At 39.3% G+C, this 22143-nt stretch overlaps 1 protein-coding gene across 1 annotated transcript in view; it reads right to left on the reverse strand.

Annotated features, from left to right (window-relative positions):
• Positions 1–22143, reverse strand: part of GRIN2A (glutamate ionotropic receptor NMDA type subunit 2A) — a 146576-nt gene that overhangs the window by 33438 nt on the left and 90995 nt on the right. Inside the window, exons 5-10 of the mRNA XM_066560689.1 lie at positions 17347–17461; positions 9533–9738; positions 7932–8100; positions 7664–7817; positions 3071–3196; positions 418–647 (exon numbers count right to left, since the gene is read on the reverse strand). Of these exons, the coding sequence (XP_066416786.1) occupies positions 418–647; positions 3071–3196; positions 7664–7817; positions 7932–8100; positions 9533–9738; positions 17347–17461 (1000 nt within the window). The remainder of the gene's footprint in view (positions 1–417; positions 648–3070; positions 3197–7663; positions 7818–7931; positions 8101–9532; positions 9739–17346; positions 17462–22143) is intronic.

Genomic DNA, 22143 nt, shown 5'->3' on the forward strand with positions numbered 1-22143 from the left:
TGGGCACACAGTCTTAACAAAAGCATGCCCTTCAGGTATCTTGTGCATATCCATCACAATAATTTTGCAAATGGACTTTTTTCTATTAATATACTACTAATATCCCACAAAATTTTTCAAGCTTTTTATTTTGGTGAGGCATTAATTTTAACTAAGCACTAATTGATTTGTATCATAAAATAAAGGTAATTTTCAATTAATGTAGCTACTTTTGAATAGGCTCTGCAGAGATTTTAAAAATAGACTGATATTTTCATGCTTTGGGTCTTAGGTTTGTTAGTAAAGCTTGCACTTGCACTCAGAAGGAAACCATCCGGTTTTAGTTCATTATCTTGCTCAGAGTTTTTATCAGGAAGTACAAATTTGTAGAAGGATTATGGAGAATGCAGACTGACATCTTTTGAGCTGAATACCTACCTTTTTATCACTCAGCCCAGTCACTTGGTCAACAAATTCCTCTTGAATCATAAAGGCAGCTAAGTTGGCAGTGTAGCTGGCCAGGAAGATGACAGCAAAGAAAGCCCAGACTGACACCATGATCTTGCTCGTGGTCCCCTTGGGGTTCTGCACAGGCACAGAGTTGTTGAAGACCAAGCCCCACAGTAACCACACTGCCTTTCCAATGGTGAAGGATGGCCCATGGGGATCTGAAAATTCAAAGAGCACTAAAATTAAACCTTGCCAATGTACCATGAGGGGAAAACCCATTAGTCCCAGAGACATGGCTAGAAAATATTTTGGTATATATATGTTCACTGTACTCCAAATATACTCACAGGATTTACCATAGGTACCCTCCATTACAACGACAACAAGTTCCACATGTTTAAAGCATAATTCAATATTTTTCTATGTGGCATATGGTTCAAAATTCTTATGATGAAAATGGAAAGGATAGGTTTGGAGGAGAAGCAGGCTGGTGTGTCTCCTGAAGGAAGAAATGTGCCACAGTGTTGCCCTGTCAGTTTTCTGTGCCAGCAAACATGTGAAATGGAAAACTGGAGGTTTAAGTCTTAATGATTCAATTCTAGTACTTTTCTTACCCAAATTATTTTTATCATCTCCAGTCATCCAACATTATGTTTTTTGAACATTATGTAAGCATTTTTAAGATCAAAGTGTGTGAATGTGTCACCTACTTTTAAGCACCTTTGTACTCAGAGCATGAATCAGAAAGACAGAACAAAGGAGCTACCTCTATAGACAGGGAATTCAGAGCAAGCCAGGCTCTGGCTGCCTCACATGTTCAGAGTCAGTTCTGTAGCTCCAAATGTGTTGACATTACAGGTAAAACTCTGTCCCAGCTAAGCCATTCTGTAATTTTCGTTATTTCTATTTTGTGTTACTTTTTAGTTCACCCCAAAGGTGGGAGTGGGCAGCACGCTGCCCCCAGGCTCAGCCAGGGGCAGCAGTGAATTAACAATGTCATTATCCACTCCAAAGGCCCCATTTATGGAGCCCTGGGAGAACCAAGGGCAGTTATTCTCACCCAGCTCTAGGTAAGCACAGTGCAATCACACATTGCTCATCATCCAGGCTCCCTGCACCCTCAGTGCAGAGAAACAGACCTCCCCTGACTGTGACTCATTTGGCCTACTTATAATTATCCTTTTTTCAGTTCAATTGCAATTTAGTCAATAAGCTCTGATGCAGAAATCTGTAACTTTATCTCCTTCCCTGCCCTGTCCCTTTATCCAAGGGGATGCACATTAGAAATATAGATTTAGCTATTCATTTAAACTATAATTTATTTTAATAATAATTCAACTATTCTTAAAACAATGAAACCCTAAGTGAGTATACTCAGTGCATATTCTTATTTCAGTAGAAATGCTCTCTAGTGCAGTGCAAATATTTCACAATGCAGCCAAACTCTACATCTCAGATTATGCTCCTGTTCTGCAGCAGCAATAGGAAAACAGAGTGCAGTAAAATAAACACAGTGGAGCTGACTGAAGGTAGTTTATGCAACTACCTTCTAGACATATTAAGGACTGAACTGATACAGGGATAATGTGCATTTTTTGAGCAACAGTGTTACAGAAATTATATGCCAAGGGAGCAAATTTGTGGCAAGTCTTTAAAGGTAAATTGGGATGGTCTAGTGCCATAACATGTCTTTGTAGCTGTATGTGCACTAAATAATCAATTCAGGCCCAGAATAGAACAGCCAAGCCCCTGGATCCCCAGTGTCTATATTCACCTTTGACTTCTCTTTTAACACACTCTTTATTTCAGACAGAGGTTACACATTTATCATCTTATTAAAATGATAACATCATCTGAACATTACAATAATCCACTTTTTCAGGGAACAAACCAGCCATTGTCTAGAATAAATCATTTGCTTTTAATAGTGCCCAGAACTGTGTTCACCAAGCTGGAAGATCTCTTGTTATGAAACAAGGCAGGAATGATTTAGAAATTTTGACAAAGGCTGCACTCTGAAATGTCACTGAAGAAATGGGAAGATGAGGGCATGGTGAGATATGGAATCCTCACTCTTGAGTCAAAGTGCAGCTTTCACTGAGAAAGAGTTAATACAAAGCTTGTCTGTTTTGCAAATGAAGTTTCTATAACTGAGGGTGCTGCACAGAAAGGAGAGATGCCCTTCTACCAGGGGCCTCATTTCAAGGCTAAGAGTTCTGATATTTACAGGGACTATACAGAACTCTGGACAATGTTACTGCTATTTTTCAAACTGCCCAGCACACCACAGGATTTTAGGTAACTTTCTCTGAACTGGTCATCAATTTGTAATAGCCAGGAGTGGAACATATTTCACTGCTGACACTTTATGACTGATGCCATGTACTAACCAAACACTGCCTAAATAAAACTCTGATACCACTCACCCTGCTCCCTGTCTTTATCCCATTGAATTGGAATTATAAACATGAGCATAACCAGCCTTCAAGAAATGATACTTTAAATGAAGAACATAAACAGTTTAATAGCTAATTGCATTGTTTTATTCCTATGTTATGTTTATTTGAAAAGATGGAGACCCAGGGATGGGAAATACATGATTTTTTAATAAACATGGAGTTGAGTAAAATGCAAATCTTACCTCTCCCTTGTGCTAAGTTCCTGTTGTATCCTACAGGACTAAAGTACTCAAATATAAAGACAGCCATGGCAGACACGATGAGAAGCATCACAAACATCATCACCCAGACAGAAGCACTAAAAGGCTCTGCAGCAAAACAGGAGAAACAGAAACACAGTTCATTAAACCAGTCACAGCACAAGAATTCTAATGTCCTCACCAGGCAAGCCCAGCAGCTTCCTTTACATTAGCTTTTTCCAACAAAAATGCTAGCAAATAACTAAGCCATATATAATGAACTGCTGCTAGTATATATAGACAAAATCCATAAATTCAAAAGCTGAAATGTAAGTTGTAATTAAAAACAAAAGGCTGCACACTTTTCTTTGACACTGAGTGGCCCATAATTGGTTTGACTTGTTCCTTATTCAGTCCACAATCAGGTTGCTGTGTCTATTCATCCTGAATTATAGAAATTTATCAGCAGAATGGTCCAACCACTGTGACTGTGTTTCTGCAAAGCAAAAGCAATTAAGCATATGTTTAATACATTTGGTAATTCACAGAAGTAGACTTCTCTCTCATTTTCTATTCAACAAAGTGTTAGAGGAGGAAAGATAAGTAAGTACTTGCATTCAAACTAAACACTTTTGTTTAAGGATTCTTTTCTCTCTGTGCTTACTTTCATCTAACAGCAATGAAGATGATATTTTTATCAATTGCAACCACATCATTTTGAATGTCTCATTCTCATCTGGGAGAAAATTACTGAAATCAAAAGGATTTATGGAAAATTGGATGTCAGTTTGAAAGACAGAAGAACCATAATTAAGGAAGTAGGTTGGAGCATAAAACTAGAAGCAGTTTCAAATATCAGACAAAGCACCAACTTTTAGAAAGGACTCCATATCAATATCAGATACCAATATAAATATCATCTTTCCCAACCACAGATTCTGTCATTTCAGGAGTCCCTGTGGTAGCTGCTTTGGTACAAGGATATCTGTAAGAAAGATTAGCATGGCAAACTAATATCTCTTTATCAGGCCAACTTATTTGGGGCACTTCACATCATAACTTGTGCAAATAAAACAAGTGTGAGCATGCTCTGAAGTGTGAGAAGACAAATCTTAGTATACTATTTCTAATTAGGACAGAATAAAGAAACAATTGAAATTACAGAAAATTAATGTGTTCAAAAATTTTGCCTGTTTTTGAAATCCCAAGAAGTTCCTCTCTTGTAGCTTTTTCATTCTCTGAATTTAAGATTAGAATCACTGAAACTTCTTCCCTCACTGCAGGAAAGGACAATGAATGAGAGCTGAGATGTTCTAAGCCCAACACCCCAATCTGAGCCTTGCCCAAATTCAGATTATTCACCCAGAATAGAATGAAATGTAATAATTTGTGCCCAAGCATAGAAAACTCATGAGAGCTTTTGTCTTTGCTATGATTTCTTCAGAAATCTGTGACTTAGACAAGACCAAATAACAAATAGCCCCACTGGTGCTTTTGGATGGTAACTAAGGCAAAGCAGGGACATTTTAAACCACACTGTTTTCCTTTGGCAAAGGAGCAGTATTTTTTCAATTTTATTTTTAAGACAGGGTATGAAGTTTGTTCAATACTGTAACTATTTGTTTGGGAGAGAATGGTAAGTTAGGAAAATAACAGAATTTGTAGAAGGCAGAGAAAGATCTATGTAGATGCAGCCAGAGAAGGGACATAATGTAGCCAAATACAGTCTGAAACATATTTTCTGAATTCAGTTAGTAACTGGATTAAATTGGAATTCATGTAGAACTACTATAAAATTTTGACAGCGTTCTCACAGAAGAAAGTAAGGCTGATAAAACCCTTATCAAAAGCAACAGTGTAGAAACAGCAATGGCAATTTGTCAAAATCTAAAGAAGGCAAAGGGCAAAACAAGCCAATGTACAAAAGTGAGCTATAAACAAGAATTTAAGCAGAATTCTCTTTAATAATTTAAGGAGTCTGGTAATGAGGTGGTGAATTAATAGAAGCAATAGGAAAACAAAAAGTTATTTGGGATAGCAAGCAGTAAGATTGAGCAAGTACAAAATCAACTGAATAACAAAGTCGATCTTCCTGTCATATCAGAGATCCAATTACACATTCAGCACTGTGCTTTGATTCTCAAAGGACAGGAAGGGAACTTCCCTCAGGCAAGCAGCAGGTTTTAAAGGAATTTTCAGTAAAGCTATAATATGGCAGAAAAAAACTAATATATGACTTGTTAGTGTATATTTCAAATGACTGACAACAGAGAATATCAAGCAAGGAAAAGATGTCTTTGAGTCCTGCCTCCCACCACCAAAATCAAACTTAAGGAATTCATTAAATAAAGAGGGGCATAGATTTTCTATTCTATCAATGCCTCCAGAAAAGAAAACTGACCTCACCTATGAACTCTCCCTCTGAAAAATACAGGAATGGAGATATAAGCTTTTTCTTTATTTATTTGGTTGTTTAAATGAAGTTGAACCAAAAATCCACAGAATCATTAAAAAAAGTATTTGTAGGTCTAGTATATATTATCTCTAGTACAACGTGAAAATGTTTTAACATGGATCAAATTCTCATTTGAAGGAGACACATCAGAACCAGAACACAGCGGATAACGAGGACGAGGCTGTCACAGCCCATCAGTTACTCAGATCTACTGGACACAACAACTGACTGGAAAAATCTAGTCACACAAAATCCTGTACTTGTCCACATTCATAGAAACAATTCACAAACCCAGATATTTCAGGAACTGTAATCAAGTGCTATTCTTTAAAAATAGTACTATATTTGACAGATATTTAAAAAATCTTTAAGAAGTCTTACGTAAGGTGACTATTCTCAGACAGTTATTTAATTGAAACAAAATCAGTCTGTGAATAAATTCAGTTATCTGCCTGATAGTATTTTGCAAGGCAAAACATTTTACTACTACGCACACCTCATCAAAATACACAGTCAATTCCAGCAAACTGGCAGCTTCATCTATGCCTGGAAAAAACAGAGCACACTTCTGAGAGCACAGACTTGATTTATTGGTGCAGTAAAATCAGATTTCTTCCAAAGTAGAGCTATTTTAGAGAGCTTTATGAGAAGGAGTTCTTTTTTTGTTTCTTTTGAATTATATACACATCCAACTAAACCAGTAACATTAAATGCATTTTAGAAATCTAATAACTCTCTTGCTTGTGAAATATGCAAAAGCAGCTTCTCTTTTGATGGTGGCTGTAAACAGGTTTTTAAGGGAGAAGTAAAAAATCAACTGCACTTGCACTTTAGAAAACACCCCAATTTTTATTTCCAATGGTCATTTCGACATGCTGCAACTGCAATTTAAAAGATTAACTTTACAACTCAATGACTCAAAGAAATAAAAGATACTCTCTGAGAATTCTCATTATAAGTACAGTTTCTTGCAATTTCACTGAAAGTCTTTCATTCATATCAAATACCAGAAAAATCTACTTAGGTATCACCACATTTGGGAAATTATTTCATTACTCACTGTGTCATATTTACTTGCATCATCTCTGTAATGTGCTTTTATGGAACAGATATGAGAAATAAGCTCTGTGGTTAAATGACGATTCTTGTGTAAAAAATTCAATTATTTGCCCGCTTCTATCTGATATTACACCACTAATCTACTCCTCAATGTCTGTGAGCAACTTCAGGGAGTGGAGAACTTCAACTTAGCAATTTAGGACTGGTCTCACTGCTGAACCAATGGACTTGAAGATTCTAAACTGTGCCCAAAGATACATGGAATATACTGATTATTTATGTTTCTACTTAATGGTTTTAGTGTCACTAGTCCAGTACAAGATATCTTTAAAAATAGTAGGCCCAAATACATTATGAAGAACACAACAGCATTCTGGGCATTTTTGAACCACCTCATGGCTCTTTCTCTCTTCAGCTTCAGGTAAATTCAGGCCAAACATTAAAAAAACTATAAATACTAAAGGAGGAGAGGGAAATAATTAAAGGAAAAATGCACAAGCATGCAAGAAAAGAAGCCCAGAATCTTTGTTTGTTTATCCCATCTCCTGTCTGCCCAGCCTTTCATTTCTTTGCTCTATCTCCACTGTTCAGATGCATCAATGGGGAAAACACTCAGCTCTCCAGTGCAGTAGTGTGGTGTTCAGAAGCCAGAGGTAGCTGTTACCAAGCTAGCTTTAAATTATATATAAAGATAAGGAAGTTGCTTTTCAACTCTACAATGGAATTTTCAATCATTTCGTGAATATTTAAAAGATATTAAACAAATTATGATGGGCTAAACAAGCGTAACTTAGTATGTAAGGAAGCAGGGTGGGGGATGTAATTTTCCTAACTGAAGGTTTTAGGGGATTCTATTTCATACTGAAATCACTGTCTTTAGTTTCCACTTTCAGCATCCAAAACCAACAGCACTGTGTCCATGTGTTTAGTGGTCATGTTAATCAGCACATCAACACAGCACAAACTTCTTAATGTAAAATTCAAAACTCAACAGAACTGTGTTAATGCACTACATATCTTAACACACAGTTAAATCCACCCAACAATGCAGTTAGGTTATCGGGACGGGCTGGAGACCATACCTAGGAAAGCAGATGGTGACACCGTGCCGTTGCTCCGTGACACCATGACACTGATCCCCGTCTCCACGAACGGCACCGAAAAGTCAACGACTTCCGAGCGCTCCTCGTTGATGGTGAGCGAGCCCACAGCCATCACTGCCCGGTGGTACACCACCTGATCACGGGGACAGCACACACCAGGGTCAGCACAGAACTCCTCCCTCCTCCAAAGAGCTCAACCAGACATCACTGAGTCCTTAGGAACTCTTTTACCCAAAAGAGAACTTACTTCACCGATCATTCCGTTCCACACGTTATTGACCTTTTTGCCATGCTTCCCATTCGTCACCAAGTACAGGTCATATGTGAACTTGACAGTTTTAGACAACTTCTTCAAGATATCGATGCAGAATCCTTTGCAGCACTTCTTTACGTTCGTTCCCTCATTAGTTTTGTTGCTGTCAACAGAGAAGACACACATAAATATTCCTGCTGGGAAAAACAGAGGCAGCACAACAGCAAGATACAGCACACTGTGAAACAACATTTTGCCACTCTTGTGAATGACCATGTTTTTCTGAATCAAGGCAAAAATAACCCACAGGACGCTTTTATAGCTATATGGTGTTTGCAGCTCCTGCTAATCATGACAGAGTTGCTTGGTGAGACAGAAACAACATTACCTCACATGACATCCTTCTACTCCAGGATCCAGCCTCACGCTCTGCACTGCTCCATCAAGACATACAGCCTGCTCTTACTAATCTCTCTCTTAGGATTAGATTAAACTTTTATTACTTTTACTCTCAAGACATCAGACTACATGTCATTTAGTAATTAAAGAACATGTAAGCTATAAAAAGGCACAGCAGTTCACTGTTGTGAACTGTGCTGGAAATGGATGCATCTTCTCAAAGTGCACCTTTCCCTGCAGTAGGAGAAGGTGAACTTCAGGCCACCTTTAAATGCAAGGATGCAAGTTTTCTCTTCATCTTTTTTTTCTGAAATGTTCATTTTGGGACCTCTAGAACCTTTTATTAAATACATTTTCAGAAGGCAAGGCAGTATCTTACAGCCTTTGGAAAAATTCAAAATTAAACTAGATTAGAACTTAACTAAAAAAATATTTTTAATAAAAAATAATTTTTATAATATATAAATTAATAACAATAAATTAATTAAATAATATATAATATATATAAATTTATATATAATATAATTTTTTAAATAAAAAATTAATTTTTTTCCTGGACTTCAGGAAGTATGTGTACAACTATTTAGCAGCCTCTGGAAATCTTCAGAAACATGCATCATATTCCCTCACACCTGATCAGTAAAAATCCTGTTATATTCAGTTCATAAACACACAGATCAAGGCATAGAGCAGGTGAAACACCACTGACAAACGTACACTGATTTCTAATGACTGCTCTGAAGTTACTGAGCACTGACAGAAGGGGACTTTTCTGTTGATGGTATTTTATGCTGGAGTAGTTTATTCTATACCAAATTTCAGCATAAACTTACATTTTCATTAGGAGACATTTTCAAATTGTTACAGACTAATGAAAGCAGGCGTATCTCAACATAGCTGGAAACAACTCAAAGATGACTCATTAAAACAGTCCCATCTTGGAACACAATCTTTTTCCATATGACTGAAATGGGCTGATTCTCATTGACTTTGAATTTACTATAATTTACTACCTTGTTAATAACTCAATGTGACTTACACATGTATAATCAGAAACTCTCAACTTTTTAAAAAGGAGGATGTGCAAAGAGCGTGTGGGGAAGGGAAGAAGGAAGGGAAGACGGAAGGGGAAGAGGGAAGAGGACTATATATTTTGCAGACAGGAAAAGAAAAAGGAACGTTGTGTATTTACTCACTTAAGTTTGACAAATTTCCGGCATGGCACGGTGTTTTTTTGGCAGCTCTCCATGAGAGGATCCACATCCTCCACGATGACAAAGGGAGCCTCCTCCAGGGTGACAATGCTCAGGTGGTTGTCATCGGGGTCGCTGTCTGCGAAGGAGCTGTACCTCGGCCACACCGAGTACTTGAGGCTCAGGGAGTTGTTCTCCCACTTCCCCACCTGAAAGGCCAAGAGCCACAGGCTGCTGAGAGCTGCTTGATGGTGCTGGACAAAGGGGAGCCAATATTAAACGGGCTGGGACACAGGTACAGGCAATTACATGGCCAGGACAGTTGGACTGGGGTTTTGTTAAAGTTACTTTAAAATTTTATAGCAATTGCATTAAATGAGAAAATGCACAGTGGTAAAGACAAATAAGGTAACATTATTCTAATAGGTAACTGTTTTATACAGACTGGATGTCATCAATTAACACCATCTATCACCTGGTGTTACGTGCACTGCAATTTGACATTCAGCATTTCTATTTGAGAACAGCAATCAGATACTCTATTTGTAACCAGAACCCATTTGAAGTAATAAAAAATTACTTTAAAAAAATCAAACAAACCCCAAAGAACCCCCAAAGAAGAACTCTAATATACACTCACACCTACACATCTGACCAATAACCAAATATCACAATGTCATTTCTGTATCCTCCCAAAGAGAAGACTCTTGTGTTCTTTTACATTGAAAAGCCATTGTAAAAGCCTTTACCCAGGCTTCCACTGGAGCGAGACCAAACCACATTTTTAGTAAGAATTTCCATTAGAGTAATTTCTCATAACTATTTTATTCTGCCAACAGTTGAGTACTTTTAAGAAAGCAAACCCCACTGCACATGAAATTTTCTAGCTTATTTACTATTATAAAATATCCCTTCTAAATTAACCCACATTTCTTTCCATTTCCAGATCACCAGAAGGAGGTTTATGATTTAAATATTTTTGAGTCTAGTGTTTTCCTCCTCAGATTGTTTAACTACTTTCTATCCAGAAATCTAATTATGATGACAGATAATATAAATGAGCTAGCAATCCACATAATTTATAACCTAATGCATTTTAATAATTCTTGAGCTGCTTAAGCTAAACAAATGACAACATAATCATAAGACTGTTCAAATATTTCTTTTGCAAGGAAAATGGTGGGAATTAACAGTACAATAAGAGACTCAGACCCTTAAAAAATTAAAATTGTTACCTATGTTCTATCTTCTAAAAACTTAAAAAGTTAATCACAAAAATTCCCAGAGAACATGATTTATATCCATTCCTATTTGGGGAAGCCTATAAGCACATGACCTTTGCAGTTTTCTTTCCATCCTGTTTATAAGTCAAGATGTTTTACTGAACTTTAATGTAGGAGGCAGAAATGTCAAATCTTTACTCACTTAAATTAGGAAATTCAAAGTATCTCAAGGGAAGTAGGAATTCTCACTTAAATCAATGGGAATTATATATATGATTACTATATATTTATATATTTCTAGTGTGAAATTTATCCAAAACACAGTGGACAAAGCCTTCAGGAGAAAAGCTAGTTCAGCCCAGAGGAGCAATCTATTGTTTCTATAAAGAAACCAGTTAAATTGTCGAGGTGTGGTGAGCAGTGGCAGTGCCAGCAGCGTGTGCTGCCTTACGTGAGTTTACACGGTGTCGTCACAGCCCTGGGTACAGCATGGAGGTGACCATCTGGAATGAGGAGCATTCCAGCCAGCCCAGGCCCTCAGACAAACAGCCAACGTGCCAAGGGATGCCAGGCATTTCAGAAGCAGAAAACGTGCCCGACCGTCTGCCTATTCCACACGTCAACAAGGAAGTGTGTTGGCATTTGTGTGGTCAGGAGTGCAGCAGATCCCAAACCACCAGGGCAGGATGCTGGGAGGAGACAGATCCTGATCCCAGGGCATGTCCCTCTGCAGCCACCCCTCGCTATCTTTGGAAGATTGCAGACAAGGAGAGTGAGAATGAACAATTTGGTGTGATAATGAACAATTTGGTGTGATAATGAACAATTTGGTGTGTTCCTGGGTGGCAGCCAAAGGCAGACAGAGACCTGCACAGTTACACACTGCTGTACCTCAGAGCCCCCTTCTGCTGCATCCCAAAGAAGCCTCTGAAAAATGTAAGGATGATTAACACAGTCCTGCTCACACACCTCACAGAGGCCATCAAACCAGAGAAAAAGAGCAAGGCCAGATCCTGTGCAGTGTTGGCACAGAAAGCGAGTCTGTCACACCAGCATATCTCACCAAAAACAAACCAATACCTCAGTCCTGTCGCCCCCCTCCCAGCACACAGGAGCTGTACACAGCACACACCCATCATCCCTTTGTTAGAAAAAATGTTACATGACAACAATGATGCTAAATGCACTCCCAGGACTACCCAGCCAAACCTTTCAAAAGAGAAAGATTTTCAGGGGTGTTTCTTTTACATTTAACACACATACATTGCACAACATACTTTTTGAGCTGTCTCAGTTAAGAAAATAGTACTGAGCAAATAAAAAATCTAGCCCATGTGGCTTTATTGAAAAACTATTTACTACTATTTTTTCATTACACTTTTCCACTTAAAAGGAAGAGCTACTATGGCAATCTTTAAATCAATCACTAAAAAGCTAAAATAGACTTTGTCAGGTTAGCAATAACAGCTGCAGAGCAAAGCACAAGAGCAAAACCCTTCCTCCAGACACAGCATCTGCTGTGCACCACCTGCTGCAAACCTTCGTGTCACTTTTATGCTTCTGAAGGTCCATATTTCACAATGGCACTCTAAATTTAAATGACTAAATATGATGTGAGCAGTTCCATGTCTTATTAATAAGAAGTGTTTTAGAGTCCTGAATGGTTTGAAGACGTCCATTCAAAGACTTTGAAGTTTCCAAAAATTGCTGCAAAATCTCACATGGGGAATGCAAATGTCCTGCTCTTCCCTCATGGCTGCTGCTGACACCATCAGGAAGGCACCAGTCCTGCGACCAGCTGGGCTCCAAGGAAAACACAGGATCCAGGGAGATTATAAACAAACAGGAGGAGAAAGAAAAGCTGCCACCTCCTGTAGCCTCATTTTTCAATACAGAATTATTAATCAGCACTCACCACATCCTCAGTGGCTGGTACTGTTTTGGTTCTGGGCAATGTCCCAGATAACTCTGTGCAGTGCCAGAGTTCAGGCTCATACCAGAGAAGCCATTTTAGGAGTTGATTATGTCATTAGAAAGGAAGAGAGCTAAACAAATTGACAGCTCCTTCTTCCATCTCCCAGTGGGGGAAGATTTTTTGTCACCTCTGCACTCACTGAAGACGTTACAGCTCCCCAGAAATGCCCAGAGAGAAATACCTTTATCTTCAGAGAGGGAGAGCTGCCCTCAGAGTCTTCCTGTTCTCTAATATATAGGTGGAAAGAACAGGGGCAAAGCACACCACCTTTGCTTTCCATGGGAGTTATAATTCCTTTACAGCAGCAAAGAGGTGGGATCCTCCTTGGGAATACATGATTTAAGAAATGCTGCATAATGGTGCAATTCAAACAATTCAGCAGAGTAAAGGTCAAAGGAAAGGCCTTTAGGCTAGGCAAAAGCTCACTGATACAGAAACAACATGCAATTTTCAGCTGACAGTAAGTGTCAGGATAGGCATATTTACAGGAAGGCTAAATACACAAAAGGACAAGGATGGAATACAGGGAATGACGACCCACCAGATGTTAAAGAACACACTGCTGCTTCTGCTAGGGGCAAAAAGAATATATCACATTACAGCACAGAGCTACTGACAAAAGATACCCTAGCAAACAGATTATTAGCTCAGGCAATTTCATCTGTTCTAATTAAAATATCTGTATTTCTCACCAGTGTTAGGGAACATCTATCATGAGACATGAGGATCCCTCAGCTGTCGTGACCCTTGCTCAAATCAATCAAGATTTCACAAGAAATTACCATGGAGCACCTCACTGACTTTTTTACCCCCACAGTACTCTGACAAAAAGCTCTGTCAGAAATCTGCCTGAGACTGGGCTGGGTTTCTCAGCTCCTGCCCAGTGAAGTCAGCTCCAGGAGCCGTCTGTTCTGGGCTACATGGCAGTGGATGTTGGTAGCCAGATGGAGCTCTCCGTGAAGACCTTGGTTCATTTATTCCAGGCAGGAACCATGCACCCTCTGCTCACTCCTTCCTACTTAGATACAAATGTGTACAACCCCACACAGAGCTTGTAAACCTGGCATATGCTACTTAATCAGGGAAAAATCCAGTTCTGCATTAAATCCTGCATTAGTGGAAAGTTAAAGATGACAGGCTCTGCTTAGAATAAACCTGGATGTAAAGGAACAGTTCTTGCAGGGGTGTTTCATTAGCAATTGTGCCATGTAGTACACAAATTCACCCAGAATACAGACCACCATGATAATTTTATCTGCATCTACCTGGAGCACCAGTAAAAATTGCTTTTACCCTGGAACTCATCTTTACACATGGAACACACTCATCTTTAAATGCAGTCTTCCCCACCTCACTTAAGAGATGTGATACACACTGCTAATTAAACTGCCTACTTTTGCCACTGCTAATCCTATTCTAGCATATGATTTTAATATTGGATTGATTGGATTTCCACATTAAAAAATATACTAAAAAAAAGGAAAAAGCCAGACTAGCAGACTGTGAAGTTCAGTGAAGTTGATGGGCCAGGTGAGGCACGCAGGTCCCACCTCTCTGAGGCAACATGAACAGGGGAGCTGCAGCTGGGGCTGCTGAAGCTCTGAGGGTTGTTGAGCCCTAGCACAGTGATCCTGCAGTGCTTTAGTGATATTTGGGCAACACTGCTAACTCTGGTAAATTTTATCAAGTTTCAGTTTAACGAGCACATTAAGCTTGTCTTCTTAAAAATCTCTTGCCTGAGAACAGCATCCCCTTTGCCTGTCAAGAATATGAATGTTGGTGTCAGAAGTTTGAGTAGCTGCCTTAGGATCTGTCAAAATATCTTGCTGGATGCCTGTGAAACATGCCCAAAAAGTGATTTTCAGTCTTCAAACTATTATCGTTCAAACAGCTTTCTTCAGCATCTGATATGGGACAAACCCCTCCGTCAACCCCTCTTACATGTGAAGTTACCACCTCAAAGTTTCAATACTGAGTAAAGAAAAAATAACTTATTTTCTGAGGGGTGAGATAAATGTTCTCCAGCTATGGTTGAACAGCTTCTCTATAACCTTAAGCTTTAAGTGAAGTATATAAATTCTGAAACCAAAGAAAAATTGTATTTGAATAAAAGTAGTTTAAAAACAAAGAAAAATTGGTTTTAAAAATAAATCTTGAATTTGTAGGAGGATACCAGGTAAAAAATTCTTCACATAAGACACAATTATTCTTTCTACATAAATAATAAATTAGCTACTTGCAGTATGCACATTAGTTACATTATGAGGATTTACAGGCTGTTGCACTGTCATTTTTTCACATGAGTAAATTATTTAATTAGGTACTAAGACTTAATTTTTCCATATAGTATTGAGGATATTTAATAAGACTTCAATAAAACCATTCTGTGATATTCCCTGCTACACTGTAAGAGAAAGGATAAGCAAGTGCCTGTCTGGAAACTCAGAGCAGCAAATGTTAGATCTCAGATGAGTAACTTTGACAGTTTTGAAATTGAGCAAAACAGCTCAAGGAGAAAGGAACAAGAGGAAAAAAATTGCCAAATAGATATGGGGGTAAAACCTGCAACTTGGGGAGAACATTGAGACAGCACTAGAGAGCTGTTCAAATAAACCATGTGGAAGAGAAGGGCCTCCTCAATCTCTCCGTCAGTGGAGCTGAAGTGCACAGGGACACTCTGCTGCAAAGATGTGGGGTGTGCCCAGACAGCCCAGAGCTACATCCAGCGTGCCAGCATAATTGATTAGTCACTTTATTTGTCCTCATCCACAGAGGCAGGATCAGCCTGTGGTCAGGAGAATCATTCTGGTGGTGACAGAGCATTCTTGGCCACCTCTCACGTCTCCCCTCTGACAGAATTCCTAATTGAAGCTGGCCCCTTTCCACAGCCCTTCTGGAGCAGCCACCAGAGCTGCCCTGCCCTCACTCTTCTCCTCACTGGCCACCGGCAGGGCTCCAAACCAGGGCCGCACACCACCACTCATATCCGCTTTTGTTCCTCCTCCTAAAAACCCCTCAAACCTGACAAAGAGCAGGAAGGGATTCACCAGCTGGGAAACTGCACAGACAGGGCAAGGATCAGCCTCCAGGGAGCCCAGCCCTGCAGGGGAGTGGCCACTGCTGCCCTACAACCATGGCAGGCACAGCACAACCCAGCCCAAGGCTCATCCTCTGACAGGGGCTCACTGGGAGGTTAAAACAGGCGCGAGTTCCAGTTCAACTGGAAGGTTAAAACAGGCTCAAGTTATTTCTTGGAATAATGTTGATTCACATATCCAGTATTTCTGTGCTGCTGTTAAATTATTTTCCAAAAAAATCAAACCCGTCTCTCCTTGTCCTTTGAATGGTCTCTTTAGAGAAGTTTCAAGGTACAAAATGTATGAAATTATTTTAACATAAGCATTGTTGGCTGCCTCTTTGAGCATTTTCTTCCTTTGGCACCTCATGCTAATAATATTCCCCAAGCAGTGTAATATTTTTCCAGAACATTATATATGATATGCAGACTGTTGAAGAATTTTAAAATAGGGTAAGAAATTTTCATAACAGTTAGTGAGCAAATGATTCCTCCAAAGATTCAGATTGACACATTTGGAGAGGATTAAATTTATCCAGAGAATTAAATTTGCATCAAATGAACATAAAGAAATACACAGCATAATCTAGGACTACTCTCTGTGTTTCTGCACGACTAGCATATTTATTGAAATGTCCTTCAGTAATTCTGATTTTGTCATTATTATTCATCATTATGAAAAGTCTTGTAGTCTTATAAACAGGAATTTTAAGTTGATTCAATGGGTTTTTAAAACTATAACAAAAAGAATTCATAAATTTCAGCAACAATTTAGATAATGCAGAATCACGTTTCAGGAATTTAAAATAAAACTGGTGGATGATTTAGATGTATGTTTTCCTACAGTCTTATATTAAAAACAGTTTCTTAAAACAAGTTTTTAAATATAGGGACACAGCCTGCAAAGCTCAGAGCCAAAACAATCACAGGCTGAGACTGGAGTTGAAAAGAAATGATACTTGTGATAAACTTTTTCATTTACCACTTGCATATATGATTAACATTGATGCTATGACATTTTTCCTTCTTGTCTATATAGAACTCTATATGGAGATCACTTGTCTACCTGGACTAGTCAAGATTCTGAATTTTTTAGGCAAACATTGATAGGATTATTTTCCAATTCAACATGAACTTCACAGTTGGGATTTTTTTAAGTGTGTTTTTACTTAAAAGTAAAAAGCACACTTTTTTTTTTACTATAAAATCTGTCAAAAAAAAACCCCACAAAACCAAGCAAATAAAAGGAATGGAACTGTCAAGATATAAAAATCCATCCAAATTGAAGTAGCTGAGGACCAAGCTTTCGGACATTTTTCAGTTATCCATTTTACATTACTAAATTTTAAGAAGAACTGGAAATGCAAGGTGTGTTTCATAGAAATCTGAACTCCACGTGGCTCTTCTTCACCGATCTGTCAAAACTCATCAGATATACTCAGGATGGTGTAAAATTTTCCCTTCTGAGTGCTGTGACACTCCTGCTGGAGCAGGACCCCTGAGATGTGACACGAATCCCCCCCAGTCCCGGGACCGCGCTCACCTTCTCCCACTCCCGCTCGTTGTTCAGCACGATCACCACCAGCCTGGGGTGGGCCTGGTACCCATCTGCTGTGAAGGACAAATCTCTGCCTTCCCATGTCACATTCATCATGAACCTGCAAGGCAAGGAAGAAAAGTTCATTGAAAAATTAACGGGCTGTCTGTCCAGCAGTTAAGGAGCAGCAAGGGCAGGCACCAGCAGCGCTGCTGAGATCCATGCACCGAGCCCTGCCAGTGCTGTGGGAAGCCTGTGCTTGCAGTGTGAGGACTCAGGGCATTTCAAGGCAGTTCACAGCTCACAACAAAGCAAAATATTGTTGATGTGTGAATTATAATGCAGACATCATTTTTAACAGTGTCCACGTTACATATGATTAATCTGTCCCCTCCCTGAATAATCTTTCTGGCACTTTGCACAATCTCACCAACTTTTCAGGAGCATTTTAAACAAACTCACATGACCTCTGTGGGTAACATTGCACTATTGTGTCACTGAGTAATACTCAGAGCAAAGTGCATCCAATCTGTCTTCCCCCGTTCAGACCTCCAGGAGTCCTGTCAGCTCCTCCCAAAACTGGAGCTACACACAGTGGTGTTGTGCCTGAGGATAAATTCCACTAATGCCAAAACCACCCATGAAAGCTTTGAAGGTGTTGGTAAATATTCAGTTCAGTAATTTCAAAAGAAAAAGGATTTATGTTTTTATTCTGTTTTTTATTTAGCTTCATTTTCAATGGTTTTCAAAAGACATATGAATTAATTAGCATTTTGAATAGGGAAAAGATAGAAAGACACAAAATAAAATATAAAAGAATGAAAAAATTTTAAATTTTGTTGAAAAAATCAAAACTCCACATTGTTAGTGTGAAGATGACAGGGCTATCCCCACAGTAAGAGGTAAAACTGCAATTCAAAAACTTGGGAAGAAAATATGTCCCCCAGCCCATCTCTGTGGTCTGAAGTTGAATTGGTCTGAATTGTCAGTGTATTTAATTGAAAGAAATTCAGTTGAATACTGATGCAGACAGAAGTGCAGATGTCCATCCTATAGAGAGATGTGTTCTGAAGGGCAGAAATTCACTGTTCTTCATACATTACCTGTAGTGATTTCCCCACAAGACAACAATACTGTTTTATATGTTTGTATGGGTTTGGAGAGGATTTTTGGGTCAGTTAGTTGGTTGTTATGGCTGGCTTTTTTAGCAGTAGTGGCAGCATAATCTCCTGGGGAATGTGACACAGACAAAATTCCTCAGCTCCAGATTCGAAGGAGAAGGCTTTGTATTGACATAGCTCCCTGAAAATCCCAGTAGCAGAAGCGCACTAAATAAACATATATAGACCCTGCAGAAATAATGGCATTGTATCATAATAGTAAATAAATAAATGTGCACCTGGACAGCCATATAAACATCATTCAGCACCAGTTTGACAGCAATTTGTAAATTCACCCATTGTAATAACTCACATTTCATTACAGACTTCCAGTGTCAAAATTTTCCCCTTGACAGAACTTTGCTGTCCAGTTGAACTAATTTCCTATATATTCCATTTTTCATCCAACAGTGAAAGATCTTGCTTGGGAACCAAAAGCTTGTCTGCCACCTTGAGAGGCAGCAAGCAGCAAACAGGATTTACCTGTGCTCACGTGTAAGGAACCAGCACAGCATTCACTGTGACCCAGGGAGCGAAATGCCCGGGCAGCGAGCACAAGAGGAAATCAAGGATGTGCTGTGAAAACAGGCAATACTTGCATTTACAGCACCCTGTCCCAGTTCACACCCATGAGGTAACATCCCTCACAATGAATAAATCACCTGGCAAGGCCCGGCAGAAACCCCCTCGTTCCACTGGAGCTGAAAGCCAAGCAGAGTGTCCCCTGCCAAGGGACCCCAGACACACATGCTGCACTCCATCAGGCTTTTGTGCTCACCTGGGCTTTTAACCACGCTGAAAATGGTGACTGGACTGGAGGTTGAACCCTTCCTCAGTAGGGATCACCTGATTTCAAACACTGCTCATCATATTTTGGGCTCAATATTCAAATGTCCTAGCCTGGAAGTTAAGCAAGGGCCATCACAAGATGCAGTGCTGAAGCTCAATTGTTCCAAAAAGACTAACATGAACCACAACACTAAAGTGAAAAATTGAACTCAGTGTATATTTTAAATCACGTGAATTTACCAGCCATTAAGTAAAGAAACATATATTGCGAGGCTTTTGGTTGTTTTTTTTTTAAATTCCCTAATCTGAAAAGTCTCTTAAAATTGTATTCTCTGATCCTGATACAAAGGTGTGAGTGACGCACTCTGAGCTACCCCAGATTCTCACACTGCAGCAATAAAGAAGAACTTCAAAGAGATTCTTGTTTCCCCAAGCACATTCTTCTGTACAAAATTCATCAGCTGCTGTGTTCTCCAGAAATCAATGCCTACAACCTACACTTGCTTTTGGATTGTCATTTTTCCTCTGCAAAGGACAGAAGTCCTGCTCTGCTTTTACTGGCCACGATCCCAAACTGCTTTTCCTACAAAAAATGCCCAATGTTTGTCTGCTCCTAGTTAGGAATAATGCTGTGAAGAATTTATATTATGTTACTCTTCTAGAGTTTTAAGTTTATCCAAAGTTAATTCTGTGCAAGAGGTCTTTGGCTTCTGAATTGGATAAAATATTTTTCTGAAGTAGCTTTGGAAATGCAAATTCCTGTTTCTTAACTAATGATGTGTTTAGTTATTTGAACTCCTTACTTTGATGGGGCAATTAGCAACATACCTTGGATTTGTAGTTAATCTGTTTTCATTCCTCATTAAAGCTACAACCTTTGCAAAGCCACGCTAGCACAAGACCTTGTGATGGTATTATGACACTGAAGTCTTAATTAACTTTTGCAAACTGAAATTTGTAAGATTCCCCAGGTGATACAAAATGGAACTTTTTTTCTGACAGAAGTTAAGCTAGTCCCGCATTGAATCCAAAACAGGATTTTTATCATGCAAAGAACCAAACCTTAACTATGTATTTAAAAACACTTTTAAACGTTTATACAATTCTTTTTTGCTTGTCACCTTCCCCAAAAAACTGAGAAGTGTTGGAACACCACAGCAGAACACTTTTGCTGTCGTATTCACAAGCAAGCCTTTGAAGCACCGAGGTTACAAACTTCTCTAAAGGTTTCCAACTTTATTTTTATAAGCCTCAGAAAGATCAAGTAGTTCACACAGAGCTCCAGATTAATGCAAAAACTGCAATATTTATCCATGTCTAAATCCGAACTTTACCCAGAAAGCCAGAACATACTGAAAAAGCTCAGTTTTCTTACCCTGTAACTACAGTATCACAACTTAATTGACTCCAATTCAATTAACAAATGGATGAAGACTTTGCCAAAGGGATCAGAGTTTTCAGAGCACCATTTGCTTGGATCCAATACTGCTGACACAGAGGCACCTTTCTGGCCAGACTCCTCACAGGAGACATGGACTTCCTCATCCATGAACGTTTGTTAAAGATTTGCTATACTGGATGAGAACAGTTGAAATCCTGGAGCAGAACCTTTGAGGTTTTCTACTTCTATGGTAGAAAAAGCAAACATGTTTGCAGGCTATGGCATTTCTTTTGAGCTTTACCATATATATGTCTATTCAAGAAACACAAGTGTTCTCCCAACACATCCAAGGATTTGAGAGCAAAACCAAGGCTTAGTGGATTCTGTGTTGGGCATTATTTTAAGGAAAAAAACCATAACTTTATGTAAACTATTAAGGTCACTTTGTTCCAAACATAGATCAACCCTAGCCCTGGTTTCAAAAGCTTCTCAGAGTGACCTGAGAAAGCCACCAAGGACAGAATGGAAGCACAGCAGAGCAATCCCATGACACAGAAGCAGGTGCAAGGCCACCTGTGGAGCCTCAGCACCCTCCAGATGCTCTCTCTGGGTGCCAGGGAGGAGCATCCTCAGCAGGGACCCTCTCCTGCCCACCCACCTGTGTCCCAAAAACCCTCCAGGACTGGTCAGGCTCAGGAACACCATCAGCTCTGCAGTAAGAGGTTTGTTTATAATTAGTGTGAAATTCACCTAGAATGCAGCTCCCAAACACACCAGCAGCTGGGAAAAATAGAATGGGGAAGGCAGAGGCATTAATGAAAATGTGTCACCTCTGAGCCACCTTCTGAGGAGACAACTTAGTCCCTAGACCTGTAAAACAAAGCACAGGGCCTGAGAGCTGCAGGGAGCAGACAGACCAGGGGACTCCTCTCTGCCTTGAGTTCAGAGCTGCATTTCTTGCCCTCAGATGAGATAATCACACTTGATAAACTCTCCAGGTGCCATCATCAGGGACTATCATTTTTATTTAATGTCTTCTTCACCATGGGGCAGAATTTCAAATCTCTGAGAACTGCAGGCAATGAACAGAAGCTGGAGAGGCTTGGGGAAATACATCTTGCATTAAGAGAAACTCTCCCTCTTCTCTCTCAAAGAAGGAATTTCCAAACTGAGATTTAAAGCAGATTAAATGCCTCAAAACCAACATGTTCTCTGGTGATATTTCTCTTTCCTGCAAATAGTGTAAACCCAACCATTTTAATAACCTAGACAGCCAGCTGATCTGGGCTTGGCATTCACTCAGCCTCATACCTAAAAAAGCATGAGTGGATGCAAATTTTGTCTTTTCTTCTCTATCTTGTTGAGGCTCTGAACTGCTGAACTTCCTTGCTATGATTCAACCATGACATTTGAATGATACTTATCAGTAGAAACCCCCAAGACACATTTTTTATCATTAAGAAACAGACTTCC

Source organism: Molothrus aeneus, chromosome 16 (assembly GCF_037042795.1).
Source record: "Molothrus aeneus isolate 106 chromosome 16, BPBGC_Maene_1.0, whole genome shotgun sequence".
NCBI lineage: Eukaryota > Metazoa > Chordata > Aves > Passeriformes > Icteridae > Molothrus > Molothrus aeneus.